General features: G+C 38.9%; 1 protein-coding gene across 5 annotated transcripts in view; it reads right to left on the reverse strand.

Moving 5' to 3' along the window:
• The window catches only part of tsc2 (TSC complex subunit 2), an 84,089-nt gene that overhangs the window by 13,685 nt on the left and 45,954 nt on the right, over positions 1-24,450 (reverse strand). Inside the window, exons 23-35 of one of the 5 annotated variants that reach the window (XM_060840551.1) lie at positions 24,214-24,307; positions 23,872-23,974; positions 22,858-22,955; positions 20,180-20,305; positions 16,868-17,029; positions 15,794-15,949; positions 15,387-15,499; positions 14,415-14,657; positions 13,446-13,655; positions 10,999-11,067; positions 6,928-7,091; positions 3,539-4,047; positions 986-1,064 (exon numbers count right to left, since the gene is read on the reverse strand). In XM_060840551.1, the coding sequence (XP_060696534.1) occupies positions 986-1,064; positions 3,539-4,047; positions 6,928-7,091; positions 10,999-11,067; positions 13,446-13,655; positions 14,415-14,657; positions 15,387-15,499; positions 15,794-15,949; positions 16,868-17,029; positions 20,180-20,305; positions 22,858-22,955; positions 23,872-23,974; positions 24,214-24,307 (2,126 nt within the window). Of the gene's footprint in view, positions 1-985; positions 1,065-3,538; positions 4,048-6,927; positions 7,092-10,998; positions 11,068-13,445; positions 13,656-14,414; positions 14,658-15,386; positions 15,500-15,793; positions 15,950-16,867; positions 17,033-20,179; positions 20,306-22,857; positions 22,956-23,871; positions 23,975-24,213; positions 24,308-24,450 lie in introns of all 5 variants that reach the window. The other 4 variants (XM_060840547.1, XM_060840546.1, XM_060840549.1 and 1 more) reach the window with 4 other exon arrangements.

A 24,450-nucleotide genomic window follows, 5' to 3' on the forward strand; every position in this document is an offset into this window, starting at 1 on the left:
TGCACAGATATTAAATATACTCGCACTTTTTGTTTGCAAAGGAGTGCCACCATACATATTCATAATTCAAGCCTGCATCTGAACATGTATCACTGTACGTTCACAACCACCAACAAATCGATATTGTTGAATGTTCTACCCAACACCATTGTGGTCATGAAGATACCAACAATTCAAGGAAAAGGACTCATTACCTTCTCAAGCAACTGGTGTAAGCAACAAATGCCTTAGTCAGCATCTTATCGACAAAGAGAATCACAGCGCAGAAGGCAGCCAATCAAACTACTGTGCTGTCTCAGCCGTTTGTAAATGGTACTCCAGTTGAGTCCTGTAGCCTTGCAACTGCTTTCTTTTTCTTCAAATTATTTTTCATTCCTTTTTAAAGTTATCACAAACCTTTTGGATAGTAAATTCTTGATCGGCAACTCTCCGTAGAAAAAGAAAAATTCCTACCCCTCTTCAGAAAAGATTCCAAGATTTAAATGTCCTACAACTGCTTTCATCAATTCCCAATTTGGCTCAACCTTCCAACTCCTGTACTCAATACTCTGACCAATATAGGAAAGCATACCAAACGCCTTCTTCACTATCCTATCTACCAGCAACTCCACTTTCAAGAAGCAATGAACCTGCACTCCAAAGTCTCTTTGTTCAGCAACACTCCTAGGGCCTTACCTCTCCAATTAATTCTCTTCCCGGGGGCCTGTTGCTTCTCTTACCCACATATCCGGACAAGGGTCATTTGAAGGCAACTCAAAGCAAACTTTCTGGACCATTTCTTTTCAATTGACAGAAGGCAACTTCATCAAGTTTCTTTTTCCATGGAAATGATGCTATGATCCAATAAAGAAAGGTTGAAACCTCAGTGGCAACCGTGTTTCTGTCCACTTCCCTAATACTAATCCAAACAACACTGCATACTCGCCTCATTGTAAAACAAGCAACATGCTTTGGAGTGGTGACCTGAAGTTTGAATTTCACTCACCTCAGTCTTGGGTACCAGAAGGGGCTTGTTAGCTTCACTTCCGAAGAATGGCGAATGATACAACTGTAGGAATACAAAACTGCAAGGGAATCAAAAAACACAGAAACATGGAACACTTGCAACACAAGTGATGGTCCATCTTTTGCATGCCAGCTGAAGTTGTAGAGTCAAATCCTATTTTCATCTTAATCTGCAGCCCTGTAGGTCATAGCTTTTCAAATTTCAAACCCCCATATTGTTGAGATACAGTAAGGATTCCTTCCTTGAACATTCTTTCAGGAGTTCCAGACCCATCTCCAGAGTCTAGGAAAAGAAACATTGTTCAATTTTCCTCTAACATTTCTGTTAATTTCTTTGAATTTATGGCTAATACTGCTAAAGGAAAAAGGCTGCTCCAATGTACTCGATCCAAGCAGTTCCTAATTTTATCCAAATTCACTAAAGCTGCCCTCAGCCTTCTCTGCTTCAAAGAAAATAACTCCAGTATTTCCAAGGCTACCTCTTTTGGTGGGCGGCATGGTGGCACAGTGGTTAGCACTGCTGTCTCACAGCGCCTGAGACCCGGGTTCAATTCCCGACTCAGGTGACTGACTGTGTGGAGTTTGCACGTTCTCCCCATGGCTTTCCTCCGGGTGCTCCGGTTTCCTCCCACAGTCCAAAGATGTGCGGGTCAGGTGAATTGGCCATGCTAAATTGCCCGTAATGTTAGGTAAGGGGTAAATGTGTGGGTATGGGTGGGTTGCGCTTCGGCGGGTCGGTGTGGACTTGTTGGGCCGAAGGGCCTGTTTCCACACTGTAAGTAATCTAATCTAATCTCCTTCTTCTGATTAAATTCAAGGTTATATGATGATTTTAAATACGTAGGTACTTGGGGAGCAAGTACAGGAATTATCAAAATCTGTGGCTTGCTGCAATGGCAGGATGATTGTATAACATCCTGGTGAAGTTGTAGCAAAGAGTAGAGCCTTTGGAGAAAACACCCAGAGCCATAAAAAAACCAGGCAGAGAGAATAGGTGCCCAAAACTAAGTTAGTGAAGATCAGTAAGAACAGGGATGAAGGTGAATGGGTCTCATAGCAGTTAACAGCTAAACAGTATATTTTAGAAAAGCTTCACAGTTTGTTAGCCGATAGAAGATGGCATGCAGGCCAGGAAGAGCACAGGAACAGCTCAGCCTGCTGCCAACAAACGCATGCACAGGCTCTTAGCAGCAGATGGGCTGCAGCAGCAGACAGGTGAAAGTAAAGGGTCCGGTCACTGTGATGCTGAAAGTAGGAGGCTTGCAGTTTAACCAAGAGTCAAACAGGGCTACAAGCTTAAAAACCCATCTTGCTCAATGCAAGTGTGGCCAGGCAGGAGGTAGAATCTGTGGCAAGAGAACAAAGTTTGTGGGGTGAGAAATTGGGAGGGGTGGCAAAGTCATTGACCATGGACTACACAACGTCAGTTTAGAGAAAACCATAATTCATTAGGATTGCATGCAGCATGAACACAGTCTGGTGACAGACGCAACAGGAGGGTTGAGGGAGTTGGTCGTGTGGTGCAGCTGGTTGTCATCATGTGAAATCTGGTTCCATATTTTTGACTAATATTGCAGAGATGTCACACAGGAATATCATCAACAAAAGATTCTCAACGGGGGTCTGAGATACTTGCTCTTACTCACAAGCTAAGGTAATCAGAGTCATACAGCAGGGAAATAGTCTCTTCAGTCCAACCAGTTCATGCCAATCATGTTCCCAAACTAAACAAGTCCCACCTGCCTGCATTTGGCTCATATCCCTCCAAACCTTTCCTATTGACGTCCTTATCCACATGTCTTTTAAACATTCTAAGTTGTGCTGCATCCACCATCTCCTCTTGCAGTTCATTCCACACACAAAGCGCTGTGTAAAAAGGTTGTCTCTTTGTATCCTTTTTAAATCATTCTCCTTTCACCTTAAAAATATACCCCTTAGTTTTTGAACTTCCCCACCTTAGGAAAAGGCCTTTGCTATTCACCTCATCGGTGCTCATGATTTTGTAAGTCACTAGAAGGTCATCCCTCAACCTCCTACGCTCAGGTGAAAAAAGCCCCAGCCTATTTTTATATCTCAAACCCTCCATTCCTGGCAACATCCTGGTAAATCTTTTCTTAACCCCCTCTGGTTTAATATCCTTCTTATAATTCATTCACACTATCACTAAATTTTTACATTTACCAATTATTTTAAAATGGATTACAGCGATCCAATCAATAAAAATGCACATTATTAAACATAGAAATTATCCATGAAGATCTTCAGGAACTTTTGCATCCATGAACTGTTTTAACCTCGAGCATATGATAATTAGAACAATTTGCCAACATATATAATTTGGGCTTTTTTTTTTATCCAATAGTATTCCTGTTTTTTGGATCTTACTGTGCATTATAACAAAGAGTGCAGTTCAAAACAACTTCATTGGATATAAGATGCTTTGTGACTGCCCGAGTTTGCTGACAGGCATTATATAAAGTCTTCTCTTTGTATTTAAAAAGATTTTAGAAAGACAAAGAAAGACCAAACATACCTTGGGCTAATCCCACTAATTTTTTCTGCATTCGAAGCTGTGGATCTGTTCTGAACCCCATCGCGTTGTGACCTTCTCTCCCTCCTTGATGGAGCAGAATCCGAAATGGTGTGGCCCCTGGGTCTGTACCGGTTTGGCGACAGAGGGGGTTCCTGACTTTCTGTCGGCTGCAGGTTTTCCAGTCTGGTGTTCACATCATTGCTTTCAAGTTTGCCATTTGAAGAGCATTCCTCTTCAATGCTTTCAGTGCGGCTTCTGGGCTTCCCTTCAGCCACAGGTTTCCCAGGGAGTCCCTCTCTCCCATTTAGTTCTGTCATTTCTTGCAGGTTCTGAAGTTCGGGGGAGGAGCTAGATTTATTGAGAATTTGAGCGTGGTCAATATTGAATTCTTCTTCCGAGAGATCCACAGCTAATGAAGATGGCACAACCTTTTCTGTTGCAATTCCCATAAGCCCACTATCCTCCACTTGAAGGATTTTGTCTTCCTCTTGACTCGAAGTTGATGACGACTGGGGGTTGGAGGAGGAAAATCACTGATTAAAGCCAACCGCTTATTTATTCAACATTAATGAAACCGTTTGAAAGCTTTGGCAACTGCAATACGTTGACTATAGTCTATTTGAATGCAATAAACCGTTAAATATTAATTTTTCACATTGTCCAGCTTTGTCAAGACATTTACCAAATTATAGAGATTATGTAGGTAATGTATCACAGAGTGTAGTAATACATGTCACCTTGCCCACAGTGCTGCCTAAAAATGTATTTGCATAATACAAATTTAGAAAATGACAAATGCACAAGAAAATACCAGAAAATCTTGACTAATTAAAAAAATTATAGCAGGGAATTTGGATAAGTTCAAGATAATCAAGCAGAGTCAAGGGGATAACAAATTGCTATGGATAGAAGACTGACTGGCTGGCTAAAAGGAAGCAGAGAGTAAGTACAAATAGGTCTTTTTCAAACTGGCAGGATATAGTGAGTAGTGTGCCACAGGGATCAAAGCAGGAATCTCAGCTGTTTACAACTGATATAAATGAAGGAGGGACAGGGGTCTGATTGCCAGGTTTGCTTATGGTACAAAGCTTGGTAGGACAGTATGTTGTGAAGAGGGCACATGGAGACTACAAAAATATCTAGATAGGTTAATCAAGTGTGCAAGGATCTGGAAAATGGAGCATAACTTGGGAACAAGTGAAAATGTCCATTTTGACATGACAAATATAAAAGTGTATTACCTAAATGGTGACAGCTCAGACATACTCGATGGGCCGAATGGCCTTACTTCCACTCCTATGTCTTATACACAGGGACTGCAAACCGTTAGTATGCAGGTATCGAAAGTAATTAGGAAAGCTAATAGAACGTTAGCATTTAGTGCGATGGGAATTGAATACAGGAGTGAAGACGTTATGCTTCAGTTACACAGGGTGCTTGTGATACCGCATATAGAATACGGAATACAGTTCTGGTCATTTAAGGAGGGTGCAATTGCATCAGAGGCATTCAGAAAATGTAACCCAGCTAACACCTGGAATAAGAGAGTTTACTAATGAGGAAAGATTAGGAAAATCTAGGCATGTGGCTGCTGGAATTTAGAAGAGTAACAGGCAACTAGATGGAAACATACAAGATCCTGAGGGGTCTGGAAAGGGTGGACATGGAAGTAATACTTCCTCATATGGGAGAATCCTGAACTAAGGATCACGGTTTAAAAATCAGGGTCACCCATTTATAAAAGAGAATTGAGGTGAAGTATTTTTCTCTGAGGTTTGAGTGTCTTTGGAACCTGGCTCCTAAAAATGGTAGTAGTAGTAATATAGTTGCTAATATTTAAAGGCAGAGACAGATATATTCTGAAGCAATGCTGTGAAATGGTATCAGGAATGGACTGGGATGTGGAATTGACCTTACAATCAGATCAGTCATGATCCTAATGAACAATTGAGCAGTCTCGAGGGGCTGAATGGTCTACTCAGAATCTTAATTCATGTGCTTGTTGGGAAGATGGTATGAAGAGGAGAACAGAGAAATTCAAATTTGCCTAATAGGAGCTTACTTTTATTTCTTTAGAATTTTAATTGCTCAGAACCACCTGAAGCCCTACTGACTTTAGAGCCACCTGAAGCATCTTTGAACTGTAAAAAGTCATCACTGTCTCAGATATCTAGAGGGCTGCTATTGAGGGAGAAAGAAAGAGAGAGACACACGATTAGTAATGGTGGGAGCTGAACACCACTATACATTAGGCAAGGGAAGAAACTGAAAAAGGGTGTCCTTTACGGTAACCCCTGCCAATGCAGGAATTAAACCCATGGTGTTGGCATCACTCTGCATTGCAAACCAGCTGTCCAACCATTTGAGCTGACTCTACTTCAATACTTTGCAGTGTATTCACAGTAACAATACATGAAATGCGGCAACCAAATTGCATACAGCAGGGATCCACAAACAGCAATGAAATACATGACTAGGCAATCCGTTTTAGTGGTGCTGACTAAGGGAAAAATATTAGTTGGAAAACTTGCTTGTTCTTTTCAAAATCATGCCAACGTGATCATTAATATCTAATTTATAGGGCAGAAGAGGTCATTGTGTAGTATCTCACATGACTCAGACAGTGTCGCACTGTGGTGTGGTACCAGGTTAGGTGAAACCCCCTGGTGTGGGACTGAAACCACAACCTTCTGACTCAGAGACATTAGGGCTACATACTGAGCCAAACCTGACATCTGCTACTTAATGAGACTTTTTCTTCAATATAATCACAGCTGGGCAGAATTTAAAAGAGCTGGATGACATACAAGTCTCAGCCCAGTCAGGCTGTGAAAGCATTCCGAAAAACAAAATGAGTAATGCAACTCCAAAAAGGAAGGTGTAGAGTGGTAAGCAAATGGAAAAAAAAAGTCATGTGAAAAACCGACGCTGGCAGATAGCACCTGAAGCCAAATGTTAGTTCTAGAATGCTGCAGAGTTCCAGAGGAAATGTTGACATACTGATTTTCAACCACTTGACATTCATATTGGATGTAAGCACGTAGTAGGCCAAAACACCTGAAGGATCAGAATGGTACAAGGAGGTTGGATCTGTGTTTTGTGTGACAGAGATAACATAGCTAGCAAAACCACCAATCAGCACTGGGTCTCTATATATTAAGGTGACTGCACTGTGAACAATGAACGCAGCAGAATGATACATCAATCAATCGTAAACTCAAACAACCAAACTGGGTCAAAGTTAGTGGTGCAAGGTTGACAAAGGCAAGTTTTGTTTAATATGCAACAGTGTGAATTAAACCATTGTACTACAGCAAGGATTGAAAAGAAAAATAATAAATTTAATGAACAGAAAACGGCCTTCCCAAGACAAAAGTGCTTTCACTTACTCTACTGCAGTGCACTGGACTTTTATCATAGCTCTCTGCAGGCATGAAGATTGGCTCAGATACCATAGCCTCAAAGTCTTCAAGTTCTTGAGATTCCACAGGAGAGTCGCACACCTTCAAGTGCATCCCAGGCCCATCACCTTCCTCTACCACTGCAACTGAATCTACAAATTCAATTACGATCAGGACTTGCATTGTTTAAAACAATATTCCCTTATATCTAACTGCAAAACCTCTGAACAGATGAGATCTTGTTCAAGGTACATGAGGAAGAGTTGAGGATCAATGCTTTAACCTCTCAGAATTCCATGCAAAGCATTAGCAGTAACACAAAAAAACTACAGCATTAAATATGAAAACTAACACCTTCCACCCACATCAAATGAAAACTATCCTTCAAGATTAACTGAAGCCATCTAGTTAACAAACTATTTAGCAAATTAGTTCAAGTTTAATATTGAGTAATTGTCAACATGGAATAAATTAGCAGATTTGTAAAATCTAAACCAAAACTATCTTCTTTGTTTGAAGCAGTTTGGAACACTAATGGGTAAAAACAAAAGGATACAAAAGACAATTATCTTCACCAAAATGTACCAATTCAGTACTTCAAAAAAAAAATGCAATCTCCATTAAAAGCAATATGCAAAACAAGTCACCGTGTTTTATCTATGACAAATTGCTAAACTCAAAAATAGCTGTCTTTAAGCGTTATATTCGAGGCTGGGAAGTGGCCAATTCTTTTCCTAGACCAACTTCTCTAGTGGTCATAATGTTTTCCTTTGATCAGATGAAGTAGCCAATTGTAAGTGTCAGACTGTATGGGTTAGTATGAGGAACACCAGGCAAGTTTCTTTAAATTAACAAAGATTGCCTCGTCTATTACAAATAAAACTTACTCAAAAATGAAATGGATTATTGATAGTTTGGCCTATAGTTTTGTTTTAAACATATACCTACCCTTCAAAAAGTTAACATACACATAGAGTCATTGAGATGTACAACATGGAAACAGACCCTTCGGTCCAAAGAAAAACAAAGAGAAATGAAAATCTTGCAGAGAGTTAACTTAAAAGCATTTTGGAAAATTACAGTGAAACTCAGGAGTAAATAAAAGTCACTGATTACCCAAATGGTCGCACACCAAAAGTTATTCTGCATACGTAAGGGGAAGGGGTGTCTTTGTGGAACAGTTGTGATTGGTTGAAATCACTTCACTGGAGACAGACGTCAAAGAAATCCTCTTCAGGAGTGGTAAAGATGACTTCTAATAGGTTTTCAGCTCTCACATTTTGCTGAGAGGAATTGCAAAGACAGACAGAGGGAGCATAGAGTTGTTCCACTTCGGGCAACGTATCTCAAAATCTCACTGGGTTCAAAATGTACTAACTTTATTCCACCCCCAAGTTGTACCAGGTGACCTCCCTCAAAATCCTGCAGACTGGAAATTTTCATTTCAACCCCTACTACATGCAGATGCACTGCTGCTGCTTTTGTATCTACTGCCTTTGTCCCTTTGCAGAGTGCCCTAATTGTTAAAAGTTCAAAGGTTCCAGTCAATCTTATTATAAATTAATATTTGGATCACACTTTTTTATAGCAGACATAAGGCACATGCTAAGGGCAATACAACAGTTTTCATCTAGCTTTCTTTGTTCTTGCATTTTATAAAAAGGAAACAACAGTATAAGTGAGAAAAAGTGACCACAGATAATTCAATATTTGCAATGAACTTTCTGATCACGCCTTGCAATAATTTATATAGTTACCTTAAAATGGAGAAAATCATCCTAAGGCACTAGTTCTCCAAATATATTAGTTTCCAATGATTTGGATTAGATTAGATTCCCTACTGTGTGGAAACAGGCCCTTCGGTCCAACAAGTCCACACCAACCCTCCAAAGAGTAACCTACCCAGACCCATTCCCCTACTCCCTACTAATGCACCTATCACTATGGGCAATTTAGCATGGCCAATTCACCTGACCTGCACATCTTTTGAACTGTGGGAGGAAACCAGAGCACCCGGAGGAAACCTACGCAGACACGGGGAGAATGTGCAAACTCCACGCAGACAGTCACCCGAAGCTGGAATCGAAGCCGGGTCCCTGGCGCTGCAAGGCAGCAGTGCTAACCACTGAGCCACTGTATTTAAACTTTCAATGTAATGCATATACAACATATGGACTAAACAGAGTAATGGAGTTTTGATGTTTTTCCTTTGTTCAATTAAACAGAAGATTTCAGCTGGGACATGTTTTAATGCATTTATTTTTTAAATGCATGCTATGCTGTGCTCATTGACCCCAAGAGACAACAAAACCAATGCTACTTTTACTGGAACAACGTAAGATTAGGCATTCACATTCTCAGACTCCTTTGTCAAGGAAATTTGCCAAGTTCAAAGTCAAACTCAGGGTGAGAAGATTGTCAATTGGCTGATTTAAACAAAAAGTTCCTCTGTTTCGGTATTTTGCTCACACAGCAACCAATACCACCAGCAGCACACTAATGTATCTATTTCCCTTGTCCGAAAGTCCTAATTCAGCTCTCTCTTTATTTCTGTCGCGTACCAATCCCTGTTTTGCAACTAACATACAATTAATTGCTTTTGTTAAACCGAGTCAATTTAAGCAAGTATCTAATCACCAAGTGTCAGAAAACCATATACTGTCTTTGATATATGTATTCAATTTTGCTGGACTTGTGCACCAACTTTATCCCTTGCTGCAGGTAGAAATAAGACAACAGCATATTTTTCAGCACTAGCATATTATGAGATATGAAATAACCTTTAAAATTTCTTGTTCCCCTTTGTTTGCCCCAGCGTAGATTTTATTTGGAATTTGGGAAGTGCATTATGCTAAAAGTGTGTTATACTAAAAAGATTAATCCTATTTAATCATTTAGCTGAATGCTTTTCTTAAAGAGTAATCTGGTTAATAGGGCCAAGAAATGTTTGCATTGTTTTTATGCCTTAACCTGTAGATTCAGGAGTCCACAATATTTTTGTTCAGCAACATATTTAATATAAACTGGAATGGCTGCACTTCCTCAGTTACACATTTGATGATGAGTAAAACATTGAATCTGGCTTACAGATCTGTCAATTGTTAATCAAAGCACTAGTTTTCAGAAATTTAGTCCTCAGTTTCTCCTTGAACTTAAACTGCACATTTCATTTTGCATCCTATTATACCTCACTTGTTGCTGCACTGTTGGAGCTTATTAGAACTGAAGATGACTTAATGCAAGCATATAACCACATCCCTGTCACTTACTAATTTCATGCAGTTATATCTTGTCATGAGAGTAAACATGAGGCAAGTTTACTTGCAGCATGACTAGGATTATTACTTGCCTTAGTTTTGAGTCAGGATCCCATACCCATCCACTTGGTCATTATTTCAGTCACCCTAGTCATCAGGCATTGAAAATGGTGACATCCAATTTCAATACTCAAAGCTGTTAATTCATTAGGTTTTACTTATCAGCATATTAAAATAAAAATTCCATATCCACACAGTGACTGTGCTTAGAGTTCAGCGGGATATTTGATGGTGGAGGGATGTAGGGTCCAGGTTCAAAATGAGGAAGACAAATAATAGTTATTTAACAGCAACACCATAACAACATAAAGAGTCTTATCTATTGGAAGCCACGATATATGAAGAAAGAGTGCATTTACATTAAGGGTGTTATGAGAAAACTATAGCTTTTCAAAAGTATGAAACTAATAGTGCTATACCCTGCACCAAATAATGATTTTCAAATAAGCTGGTTTCAATTAGCAGTGCATGCTTGATTAGTTTCAACTCGACCTAATAATGAGACAACTAAGCCTTTTGTTAATAAGCAAATTGTTCAAATAAATATTCACTCATTGAAAATAAATGGTTTAAGGCAAGGCTGCCACTTTGTAACATCAAGTTGGGGGAATTCCATGCTCCTCCAGCTAATTATTAGAATAATTTTTTTTTCTCTCTCACAAAAGACACACACAGCTATGAAACAGCACGCAATGCATGGGTACTAATGATTCATGGGAGTCTTAAGTGTGCTACTGTGTACCTGCCCAGGAAATGCTCCTGTGCAACTTTTCTTGACAGCTTGTCTGGTACATAGAAGAGAAAGAATCGACTGCAAAGGGAAACGAAATCAGTGGCTGTGTGAAGCACAGGACACAAACTTGAACAAAAATCCAAACAATTGATTTGCGTTAGAAACAAACATCAAAGAAAAACCTGCTGCAGATGATGTTTGATGCAAAATCTACACAAGTCTTAGTATGAGATACATTTAAAAACACAAGCCATCTGAATCTCAGATTAATTTTACAGGATTGTTAAGTCAACAAAAGCTTAGGAAAAATTTGGAAATTAAACTTGTGCAAAAAAAAAGGCATCTACCCATGCAAATGTTGAGAATAATTAGGGACCTTGCTTTTCTCCGGGACTACGCTACCTTCTGCTTTTTGCTCAGAGAATCAGCAGGAAAAGGGACAAATTCTGATACGCCACACTGTTTTCCCTGAACTTCTACTGCCACTCTGTGATGATGCAAGGGGGCCTGTAGTTATTAACATTTCTACTCTAACACATCAGGTGGGAAAGCCAACGGGAGGTAGAGGCAGGTCTTTCATGCCTCATTCTCCAGCAGATCTAATTAGACCTGGCAGTCTAATGCTTAGGCAGTTGTTGGAAGCAGAAGGCGTGTCCCAAATCTTCCATTTTTTGCCAAACCTCAGAAAAGGCTGGAGAACACATTAGTAGGCAGCACAATTAACTTGAAGTATGTCAGTCTCCATTTCCCACAGCCAGCAGCCCCACATTCCAAGTATTAAGTGTGGTCACAGACTCAGATTTGCGACTGCACAATTGACACCTTGCCTACACAGATAGGCCTGTCCCAAATTGAAAACTGCATCAGGACAGGACAAACAAGAGCATCAAATTCATCACTTGTCATTTTGCGTGGAGGGCAAAAGGAAAGTCTCCCCGAATAAGCATGCAAAACACCAAATTGCCTTTATAAAAAATTAAACGGCCTGAAAACAATAGCCAAGACAAGAAACATTGCACATGAATAATGTACAATTTCTAGACTTTACAAAGTTTGGGAGAAGATTTGTAGCTCGGGTGCTCATTGTTGTGGTTCTGTTCGCCGAGCTGGGAATTTGTGTTGCAGACATTTCGTCCCCTGTCTAAGTGACATCCTCAGTGCTTGGGAGCCTCCTGTGAAGCGCTTCTGTGATGTTTCCTCCGGTATTTATAGTGACACTTACCTGCCGCTTCTGGTTGTCAGTTCCAGCTGTCCGCTGCAGTGGCCGGTATATTGGGTCCAGGTTGATGTGCTTATTGATTGAATCTGTGGATGAGTGCCATGCCTCTAGGAATTCCCTGGCTGTTCTTTGTTTGGCTTGTCCTATAATAGTAGTGTTGTCCCAGTCGAACTCGTGTAGCTTGTCATCTGCGTGTGTGGCTACTGAGGATAGCTGGTTGTGTCGTTTCGTGGCTAGTTGGTGTTCATGGATGCGGACTGTTAGCTGTCTTCCTGTTTGTCCTATGTAGTGTTTTGTGCAGTCCTTGCATGGATTTTGTACACCACGTTGGTTTTGCTCATGCTGGGTATCGGGTCCTTCGTTCTGGTGAGTTGTTATCTGAGAGTGGCTGTTGGTTTGTGTGCTGTTATGAGTCCTAGTGGTCGCAGTAGTCTGGCTGTCAGTTCAGAAATGTTTTTGATGTACGGTAGTGGGGCCGCAATCCTTTGGGTTGCGGCATATCCTCATTCCGTTGTCTTTCCCTTAGGCATCTGTTGATGAAATTGCGGGGGTATCCGTTTTTGGCAAATACATTGTATGGGTGTTCTTCTTCCTCTTTTTGCAGTTCTGGTGTACTGCAGCGTGTTGTGGCCCTTTTGAACAGTGTCTTGATGCAACTTCTTTTGTGTGTGTTGGGGTGGTTGCTTTCGTAGTTTAGGACTTGGTAGTTTAGGTGTGTGTGGCTTTCCTGTATACCTTTGTGGTGAAATCTCGGTTTGGTGTGCTCTGTACCATCATGTCTAGGAATGGGAGCACATCGACCTGGACCCAAAAAACTGGCCACTGCAGCGGATAGCTGGAACTGACCACCGAAAGCGGCAGGTACAAATCACTATAAATGCTGGAGGAAAGATCACAGAAGCGCTTCATAGGAGGCTCCCAAGCACTGAGGATATCACCTAAACAGGGGACGAAACGTCTGCAACACAAATTCCCAGCTTGGCGAACAGAACCACAACAACAGATTTAACAAAGATTTAAAATTTTTAAAAGCATCCTAATTAATTATCTTAGCATAAAAACTACGTGAAAGCTTAATACTCAAGTAGATTAAGGTTTCATATTATTTTTTAGAGTATCTAACATTATAGTCACTCTAAAATACAACAGAATTTCATGGACAGAATATAAAATAATATGCACGCTTGAAAGTGAAGACTGCGAAACTGATGGTTAAGAAGTGGAAACTTTCACTAACCAGTGTTGAAGCGCTGAAGCAAGGTGGGTTTAGCTGCTCCAGCAGTCGGGCATGGCATGGATTCTGATCGACTGGGACCATGCTGACGTGGATCAGTCACTCTCTCTACAGCCATTAGCATTGTGGACAGTTCTTGTAGGGGCATGTTGTTTATCTCAGATGAGAATGGACTTGGTGGATTCTCCAGACACAGAAGCCAACTTGCATTACCTGCAAGGAACCAAAGTTTTTAATAACAGAAGAATTTCACATAGTTTTAATGAAAAAATATTTAACTTATAAGAAGCAACCATCAGGAAATTAAGAGTAAAAACTCAACTTTTCAGGAAAATATGAGATGAGTTTAAGACCTAAGTATTACCTGGATGGAATAAGGTGAAGGAGGTGGGAGGAGGCACCTGTGAAGCAGATACACTGACATGGACGATTTGAGTCAAATGACCCGAATGCACGCCATGTAAAATACTACGTAAATAATTCACACAATAGACAACAGGCATAAGGGACTTTATAGACTTTGCTACAACAGGGCATACAGAACTTACAGAATTACGACAAGTACTGATTTTATAACCTTCCTTCACAATATTACTCTCTATTAACTTCAATACTCTGTACACCAAGCAAGGATTAAACATTGCTGCACCTCATTTTGGCAATTTTCTGGCAAATGAGTTAGGTTAAAATTATTCCAAGTGAATTAATTAGGAATAGCATTGGAGTAACTATGATAAACGAGTTTAACAAATAAAGTTGTTTCTTGAAAAATGTTGCCATAACAGGCACATGGTTAGAGAACTGAAAGGTAGGATAGAGAGTAGCCTAAAACATCTGACTTATGTAAATGGGGCCCTTTCCTGTTCTTGAATTTTGTAACATTTATCTGATTTAAAACTATGGAAAGCTCATTATAGCCACAATCAACTCTAAAACTTTTGGGGGGGGGTTGGCTCGATCTAATATTGATACCTGAGGGCCGCCGAATGTATACTTCGGCCCAGCCTTGAGTTAGTACAGGCGCATATTCAGCCAGATTGGCTTTTTCCTTCTGGTAGAGCAGTTGGCCACTTGAATAAGGTCCATCCTGACGCAATGCTTTCCTGTTTTCCAATCCTTTCAAATTTGATGCTGCAGGAGTGCAGAATTCGCTATCTGAGGGTGACACCAGGGGACTTAAACTCGGAACTGAATCACTGTGAAGAGCATGGCCACCTAGAAAACCAGAAAAGTAAGACTAAAGAAAAACAGTTCACACTGAAATGGAGCAATAATAATGTATATCCTTGTTATCAGGACAAAAAGATGTTTCTCCAATGTGACATGGATAATAAAGATTAAATAAATATGGCTCTGTTCTATTCAATTAAATTGCGACAATATGGAAACACACGATTTGGCCCAACAAGTCCACACTGACCCTCCAAACAGTAACCCACCCATTCCCTTACCCTATATTTACCCCTGCACCTAACACTGTGGGCAATTTAGTATGGCCAATTTACCTGACTTGCACTTCTTTGGATTGAGAGGGGAAACCAGAGCACCCGGAGAAAACCCACACAGATGTAAGAAGAACGTGCAAACTCCAGACAATCGCCCAAGGTGGGAATCAAACCCAGGTTCCTGGTGCTGTGAGGCAGCAGTGCTAACCACTGAACCATCGTGCCACCCCTTCTCATTCTGCAGATATATACAGTTATAAATTGTTTGTTTCAAAGCACTGGATTTTAAACAGTATTCAATATATTAAGTACTTAGACTGTGAAGCACAATCGATAGATGCAATTAGCCAGCAACAAGATTTTATTAGATTTATGAATATTGTCATTACAATTATAAATAGGATATTTAGCATTAAAGGCAAAGTAAGGAAAGCTGCTCATTGCCCCATGTTAAATATTATTCTCTTTGAAAAAAAAACCTAATCCTTTCAACAGTCACCTGATATGGATCTCACTCGCAGGCGTGCAGCTTTTCCAATCTGCTGGCTAGTCTGAGACTCCAGCTTGGCAGGTGCTTCTTGGGTTGTTTTTACTTGTTGAGATAAATCAAGCCTTAAAAATATAGTCAGAGCAAAAAATTGAAATCTCAGTCAAATCCAAAACACACAAAATCTTTGCATAACTTGGTAACAATATAGTTGACCATTGCCTTTGTTACTAGACATATTACAGCAAATTATATTTGAAAAAAAACATCATTTTATTTTGACTAAAAAAATAAATTGAGGCCATTTCTTACAAATGATAAAACACCAGCTGTTTTATATCAAATATTGAAGATCAACAAAAACACAGTAAACAAACATTTTACTATATACATTGCTGCAATATCTCTGCGGTCCGTACCTGGATACCTCTTCAGTTCTCTTTTGATCCAAGGAATCTAAACCCAACAGCGCTCTCGCTCCGACACCACTGCTGGTGGTAACTGTGACGAGTTTGTTTCCAACCAACCATGTATTACTTCTTCCTGCACCAAGAAGAAACTCTGCCACAGGGGACCTTTGAAACCACAAGAATGTGAATAAGACCAAAAAGGAAGGCATGGTATTGACTTGAGTGTAAAAACAGAAAAAGAATTAGGTCAGTTTCCAAAATCTGTCATAAGCGATTGAAAATATTGAGCAGATTTAAAGTAAAATTGGAAATGTATAGCACATCCACTATATATAGAAAAGAAATGAGGCAGATTAACATTTCCGATGAAATCCCAGTGTTCTCGTACATCTATAGCTTCACTAGAGACTCTTACTGATGATGTTACCTAGTAAGGTGACAAAATGTCTGAAAACAAACCTTCAAGCTCAGTGAGCTAACTTACATATTTATCATCAACCTGAGCTACAAATCTCCTCAAAATTCACCAATACACCTTTAGTTCTTGCTTTTATTCAATTTATATTTTAATGCTAATATTCGGTTCCATGTGATAAGGGAGCAAAAATAGTTTTGCTAAGATGAACAGATATCAAGAAAAAAATGGGCATTTTTTTGGCTTGAAAAAGATGACTGAGAAAGTGACTTGACATAGCCATTTAAGATTACAAAAGACGCCGAGAAAGTGGATGTGCAGAAAATACTTCCAGTTCTGGGGAAGACCAAAACTAGAATTCATAGGTTAGTCACTAATAAATCCAATTCAAAAAAATTCAAGAAAAAATTTAACTAAAGATTAGTTAGATTGTGAATGTCATGACAGAAGTAATTGAGGCAAACAGCATTAATGGAAAAGCTAGATAAGCAAGTGGTAGAAAGAAACGTAAGGTGACCCTGAGAGGGTTAGATGATAAGAAGTGAGCACACGTTCATGAGAACCATGGGTCAATTGGTCACTTGTATTCCATGCACTATGTAATTCTCAAATTACTTTCAAGACAAAAAAAAATGAACAAAGTAACATTTTGAAAATGTAATGCAAACCTCTTGGGCAGAGCAGAGAAGTTGGAGAAAACATATCGAGCCATCATATCCAAGCAGGTCTCAGTTAGCTCAAGGTGCACAGTTTTAAGACTATCTTCAGCCTCTGCCATCGAATTCTCATCTGCTGATCCCAAACTTGAACTTGTGACAGAAGTCTGCATTCTACTGGAATTGGAACGGATTAAGTAAAAATAAAGTATAAATTACACCCTGGTGCAATGACAACAATTAGATCCTTCTTTCAGTGTTATTTATCTTTGCATACCATTTCAAGCAAGCACCAAGAATGCATTTGTATAGATTTTTAAAAAATTATTTTATCATTACAGAAATTTGGCCTTTGCACCAAAAATAAAACAAAGAACTTAGTTTCAAGCAAGAATTTGCCACTTGCCTATCTTTGCGACCAATTTTATATTTTGGAGTTGATTACAACCTTTTCCTCAGACATTTGCAACAGTGTATTTTTTTAAAAAAGTAACTCAATATATTGATGCCAGATTTGCTGAACTTAGTTCAAAGATTTGAATTTTTAGATTTGTAAAATGTATGCACTCTGTTTTCTTTTATGTTCATTTGTCATTAGCTAACGCTCACCAAAAAAGTATGGTTGTTACAAATACTGCAAGTGGCCAAATGAATGATCTGGTTGAAAGGTAGAATTAAACACCATTTTGATGGGTGATTAATAAATACTATGACTATCCCAGAGTTAATTACATATCATGGAAGGATTATAAGTACAGTCTAATCCTCTCCATTTAAACAAGTATATGTTTTATTAAGTCTTCAAAGGAAGAAATTCAATGTATCAGGACTAGACTGTATTCAGACCTTTGATCAGTGGTTGTCTCTCAGTACATGCAAAAACATTTATACCTTTCGTTCAACTGTTTAAAACACAACTGAATGAGCCATAAGGAAAACTATTGGCATTCATGGGCAAGTGTCAATCCAGATTTTAGTTGATAATACAACTAATGCTGAACAAGTTGGGAACGACAACTTGCCATAGATGAATTACTTTGAACATGGCATATGTTGTGCACTATACCTACCTGAAAGGCGAAGTAGTCAGTGGTTGAAACAGATATACTCCATGTTCAGCAGGCAGATGTGATATACAAAAACGATGTTTCAAAACAAGAGCATTTCTTAGTTCTTAATGCTTTAAATAAATTGCAGGCAAGTTGTTATTGTTGTGTGATCTGATTGAAGAGCAGCTCCACATCATGCAGCAACTCTGAGTTTAAAACAAGGGAGTCCGATATTCTAGACAATCTCAGTAAAACTACAGGGACATTTCTTCTTTCAGAGGATGTAAATCTTTGGAATTCTTTATTAAGGTTAAGATCGTTAGACTATAGGGCAATAAGGGACTCAACGTATCGGAGGAAAGAGCAGGAAAGTGGAGTTAACTTAAAAGATCAGCCAATATCATAATGAGCATCACTGCAGGTTCAAAGGGCCTTTAGCTTACTCCTTTTTATATTCATTATGCCTAGAGCAACTTGGCTTCTCAACAGTGAGGTGATTAGTATGAAGTCTCAAAACAGAAGGCTATGGTAACTGCTAACTACACGCTTATTTTAAACATCTTCGATCAGGGATTCAACATCAATCAGCAACATTTCGAGAAGTGTCATTTGGTACTTCTGCAACACATCTACTCAGTAGATAAGGATGCTGTGTGTTTTCAAGTTTTAATAGGTGTAAGTTTACAAAATTGCAAAAATAAATGTGTGAGGGCAAGGGAAAGAGTGAAGATTAAAATTCATTCATCATTATAAGAAACAAGCATAACATTTTAAAGCTCTACTGAGTTTCTGCAACACATGGATTGCAGGAAATCATTCATACACAGGCTGAATCAGAGGATAAAGAATGAAATTCAACTGTGGAAATAAAAATGATCACCAGCAGCACATTTCTCATCGGGGACTAAAATAAACGTGTTGACAGGTCGTCTTTAGTTCAGCTCACTCATTTGTATTTATAACAAGACTGCCAACAGGAGTTTTAAAATCTTTCCTCAGAAGAAAACTAACAATTATCACTTAATTAAACCAGTTTGATTTGCACAACGATCAAATATTGTATTAATTTAACCAGTTTTTAGATATACACAGGAATTGATTCAGAAATTAAGGGCCATGAATAAAACATACCTTAGAACTCATTTTGAGGATAAGAGCTGGTACAAATTTCACATCGAGATAATCTCAAAACAAATACCCCAGTAAAGCAGTGGCAAAATAATTCCAGGCCTTCCAGAAATATTAATCAACAATCCTAAATCATGAGAAATGGAGCAACTTCGGTTTAATACCTCAGCTCATTTGTATGGCTACTCAAGGAGGAATGTGTTGATATTAGAGGATTTCATAAAAGTGTGAATCTACGTTATAAGCTACTTTCAGACATATATCAGTGGCTCACTGAGTAGTTCATCTGCTGAGAGGTAATTGCTGTCCCACTGCATTTGCTTAACTCAAGGTGAGTTTAGTATCAAAACCACTTCCTGTTCTGAAGATTCAATTTTGTGCTCTTCATTGAATAAACAAGTTTTAATAGGGATCCACCAAATGTATTTCCTGCAATCAGCTAACGAATCAAGTAAACCTGGAGCAAGATTTTTATTCCTTCATCTTTGTTATAATTTTTTTCCCTTTCCCTCACTTTCGCACATTTGAAATGGTAGCACCAACTATTCACACATAAGATACTAAAAAGACATTGGAACAAATAAAATAATAGGGAACACAGCATCCATCTGGGAAAAAAAAACTAACAGGTCAGGCAGCTGGCATTACCCTTTTCATCACAAAAGCATATTTGACTAAAGAATGATTAAGAAGAGATGCAATTAAGTATTGTTCCTCACTAGCTGCAATTTGCTATTTTTCTGCATTACACTTCCAAAGGTCATTGGTTGTAAAATGCTTTGGGATTTCCTGAAACTGTGAAAGATTTGAAATAAATGGAAGTTCTTTAATAAAGCAAATGTTTTAGACTAACATAAGCCCAGAAAGACAATTTTGCCTATCGAGATTACAGTTGTATTTACACAGCCATATGATCTCAAGAGCTGGAAACTAAATTCAAGTCCTGATTGACAACCACTGACTTAAACATAATCTACATTTGTGAAATTAATATTAATCCAGATCAAAATTCACATATTAGGTATTCATTGAAATAGCAAAAAGTATATATACTTTTAAAATCTACTACTACGTCATGCAAGCCTCCCAGCATGCAGAAACCCCAGAATGAAATTCTGTTGACCATAGGTTCTTGTAATGCCTCTACCTGCGGACTGCATGTTCTGAAACACTGATGCTGCGGGATCGGAAGGCCTCGACTGCTGAGAGGTCTTTCATATCTTTTATTTGGGAACTATTCAAGCCTGGCTTTAGGGGCTTTGTGGCTCGCAAGCTACAAGCACCAACCCAAAGACACCGCAGGTGGCAGAGGAGCCATTGGGAGGAGTTGATGGTCAGAGGTCACAGGCCAGGAATGGGGTTCCCAGATAAGTGAAGTGAGGGAAGCAAACACCAGCAGAGATAGAAGAACAAAACAGGGGGGAAATAAAAACTTGAAAGCATTAAACAAAATCTGAAACATGACAAAATAGCAAATTAGATCAAACAGCATATATAGGCTACACAACAAAGGAATATACAAATTCCTATTACAATATTGACTACAATTGGTAGAACAAGCAATACAGAAAATTAAGGTTGGAATGGCATTTCAGATCTTGACAACACAATTGTACGCAGGGAGAAATAAATTGCTAATACAGTGAGGACAGGCCTAATTAATTAACGTGGATTTGTTTCATGGCTAACTGGGAACTCTGCAGGGTTTTTACAAACAAAATACAAGCTCCCATAAATCTCAGCATGCATAACACAGCTAACAACTTTAGTTGGGAAATTTGAGTCATTGGCTCTATAAACAAGTTATGGCCCATTTAAAGCCTTGCGTTACATAATTAGTGGAAAGGAAAGTGAAGTGAATTACCAGCTGCTCCACATAAACTATGGAACAATAGCCTTTAAGTTACATAAGAGATACTAGAGGTCAAACTTAGAATGTACTTGTGTGAAGAGTAGTCTCCTCATAACTGAAGGAAAACTGCATAGAATATATGGGTTTAAGCTGTTTAGAACAATAAATGAGTGTTAAAATAACGAAAGCAGATTTCCACCTGAATGCATTGAGCACCCTTACTCTGGCATTGTTCATACTGAACTCAAGTGACAAATGGATATTGTACTCTTGCATCTCATTAATTTAGCTGGACTTCCAGAAAGAAGCAATTCAGTGGGAATGCAAGACTAGATCATTGCCTTGGATTATCGTTTAAAAATACTTTCTTTCAAAATCACTTCCTTTCAAATGCTCATATTCCAACCTTACACATCTGTTTACAGTTGAACACAAAAAAGAAATCAAACTATGCACAGTCCAACTATACATTATACAAAAATCAAGAAACAGGGCAAAGCACAATTTTAATTTGGCTAAAAATGCATAAATACTGGACACTGAAGCAAGATGATAGAAGACCACATTCAGAACAGATCACAGTGAGGCATGGTTGGCTTTATTTTTAGGAGAAAGTGAGGACTGCAGATGCTGGAGATCAGAGCTGAAAAATGTGTTGCAGGAAAAGCGCAGCAGGTCAGGCAGCATCCAAGGAGCAGGAGAGTCGACGTTTCAGGCATAAGCCCTTCTCATTCCTGAAGAAGGGCTTATGCCCGAAACATCGATTCTCCTGCTCCTTGGATGCTGCCTGACCTGCTGCGCTTTTCCAGCAACACATTTTTTGGCTTTATTATTGCATAATTTAGCAGCAAAATGAATGGATCCATAGAGAGAACATTTAAGATCAGTTACGTTGCCCCAACTTCTCTGAAACCTCTCAGGAGCATGTTGATGTGAACCTTCAGTGGTATGAGTTAGAATTGGTCTTCCCAATGTGGGGGTGGGGGTGCAGGGGTTCAGACTCCCAAGCAGGCTCATGCTGAAATGTTAGTCATGAGCTCCAAACTCCCTCCTACTCCCATCGATCTTCTCCACTCACTATCACAATCCTCCAGTCCTTACCGAGGGGTCATGGCAATATCCAAGTCTCAAAAAGGAACCACAGTGGAGAAAATGCTTGGGGAGCACTGCATTAGAAGCTATTCTGTCATTAACATTGTTTAATTGGAAGGGGTTTATGTAGCAGATAATCCAACCCAGACCTATGGGATTGAAGATCTTTCTGTTCAAGGACTCAATCTGAAACAAGCTCTGCCAACCAAACCCGTACCTGCTGTGCAAAGAATACATCGTCAGCCATAATGAAAAGAGAAAGGTGCAATCTTACCCACCTCATTTAGGGTGTCCCATTTTCATTCCCATCAGAAATGTTCCCTTTGTTCTTTTTCCACTGTTCCCAATTTGATCTACTTAAAACCCATTACATTTCTAACTTTTGTCAGGTCAGTTGATAGTTAATAAGTCAGGTTGTGACCCGTTTCATTAGACCTGCTGGGCATTTCTAGTATTTTCTGCTTTAATTTGAGATTTCCTGTTGAACATTGCATTTCACCCACACCTGGCTAGCTGCATTCAACAGATGAATATTCAGTGTTGTCATCAAGTGTTCAATTCTTCAACACTTCAGTACTTTCCAACTCCACCCAAAGTACATTTGGATATCATTAGAATTCCCAAGCATTAGAAGGGTTAGTGAGCTTTCTTGCAAAATTGAAATAAATTACAATTAGTGACCATAATGGTGAATCAGCTTTTAAGCCCAAGAGACATTACTTGCCAAACATCAACTTGCATACTGATGTAGAGTGCTGCATATAAAATTTCACTAGTTATCTTCGAATTGCCATTACACATTTCAATAAAGCTATGGTTTACCTTCAGATCACATATGCATTATAATAAAAGTATGCTCCCAATTTTGGAAATTAGCCTACCTTTTGAGGGGTCTTTCATTCAAACTTGTGCTACGGGCTCGAAAACTGCTGGGTTCATGCGTGTCCTCAAATGGTAATAAGGCATTTGACCGTAGTCCCTTGATTATTAAAATTTTAAAAATTAATATAACATATAATTTCAGTTCACATTCCTATCCTACACTGAATCAGAACAGCTAATTTTATTACCTTTATACTCAGAAGCTGCAGCCAAAAATGTTGGCTTATTCTAAGAGAGAAAGGACAAAAGCTATTCGGAGCAGATTATAGACAATAAGGAATACAACTATGGAGATTTACAGCATGGATAGGCAGGAACATTCTACTGGTGCCTTGGAAAATACACTACAAAGAAACAGAACAAAATGATCATTTATTTCCCAGCTGCTGGTAAGACACCGCTGAGTATTTGTTCAACAAAATACAGCACATACTACAAAATTAACAAATTGGCTGTAAAATATTTCAGGAGATTCTGAGATCGTAAAGTGACATCACACAAATTCAAGTTCTTTCTTTAAAGTAATTTGTAGATGAGATCTGCAAGATTCTAAACGCATTTGAGAGAGAGCAACAATTAATGCTCCCGCAAATGTAAATTTCTTTGTCAACACCACAAAACAAAGTTGCACACCTTTTTTTAAACCTAAAATTCAGTGATAAAAATTCTCAACTATCAAAGTACTTTCACAAAACACTTTAATGGTGGTCAGACTTATAACAACTAAGGTTGCTCAAAATCTTCAACGTTTGTTTTATAAACTAACTAAAATATTTTCACAAATATATAATTCAAATTATGTGTCACAGTGCATGAGTTACAAAGTACACTGGTTCTTTAAAAATAGATTCTGGATTAGTGGTGCTGGAAGAGCACAGCAGTTCAGGCAGCAACCAAAGTGCAGCGAATTCGACGTTACGGGCAAAAGCCCTTCATCTTTAAAAATAGATGCCAGTAACTAATAACCAACACACTAAGTGAAGAATCAACTTGTAAAGCAGCAAGATTCTTACTTTTGTGATATACCGGACAAAATCTTTTCGGAACACAAGCCGACAACGAATGAACCACATGGCTATGACGTGGTGTGCTAGAGACACTATATATTGGTTGAACCTAAGAATGACAGAATAAAAGCAAAGTGGAAATGTTATTGAAAACTTCCTAAGCTTTGATAGCCACCTTCATACCAGTTCAAAGTGTCAAGAACTAGACCCAGGTTTACATGAGTTTATACTGTTGTAGTTTAGATACAAGAATTATCATGCCAAATTAATAGCTACATCTAAGTACATGAGCAATTATTTTAAAAGGCTCTGAAATTTCTTTAAAAATTGAGAAAATTAAACACTTACTTGAAAGGGTTAGTGTAGGGTAAGGAGATAGCAAATACACTGACGTACTGTTCTGCCACAAAATTGGCATACAGAGGAGGAAGTCTCACCAAAGCTGTAAGGGAACACACATGTTCAATCTCTTATACTTCAAAAGATTTGCATTACAAGACCACAGCTATATGTTGTCACTTGACCTCTCTGTCTGAATCGAGGATGTATTAGTGAGTAGCTAGCAAATAAATCACAAAACTCTGC

The sequence above is a fragment of the Hemiscyllium ocellatum genome, chromosome 20 (assembly GCF_020745735.1).
Source record: "Hemiscyllium ocellatum isolate sHemOce1 chromosome 20, sHemOce1.pat.X.cur, whole genome shotgun sequence".
In the NCBI taxonomy this organism is placed as follows: Eukaryota; Metazoa; Chordata; class Chondrichthyes; order Orectolobiformes; family Hemiscylliidae; genus Hemiscyllium; species Hemiscyllium ocellatum.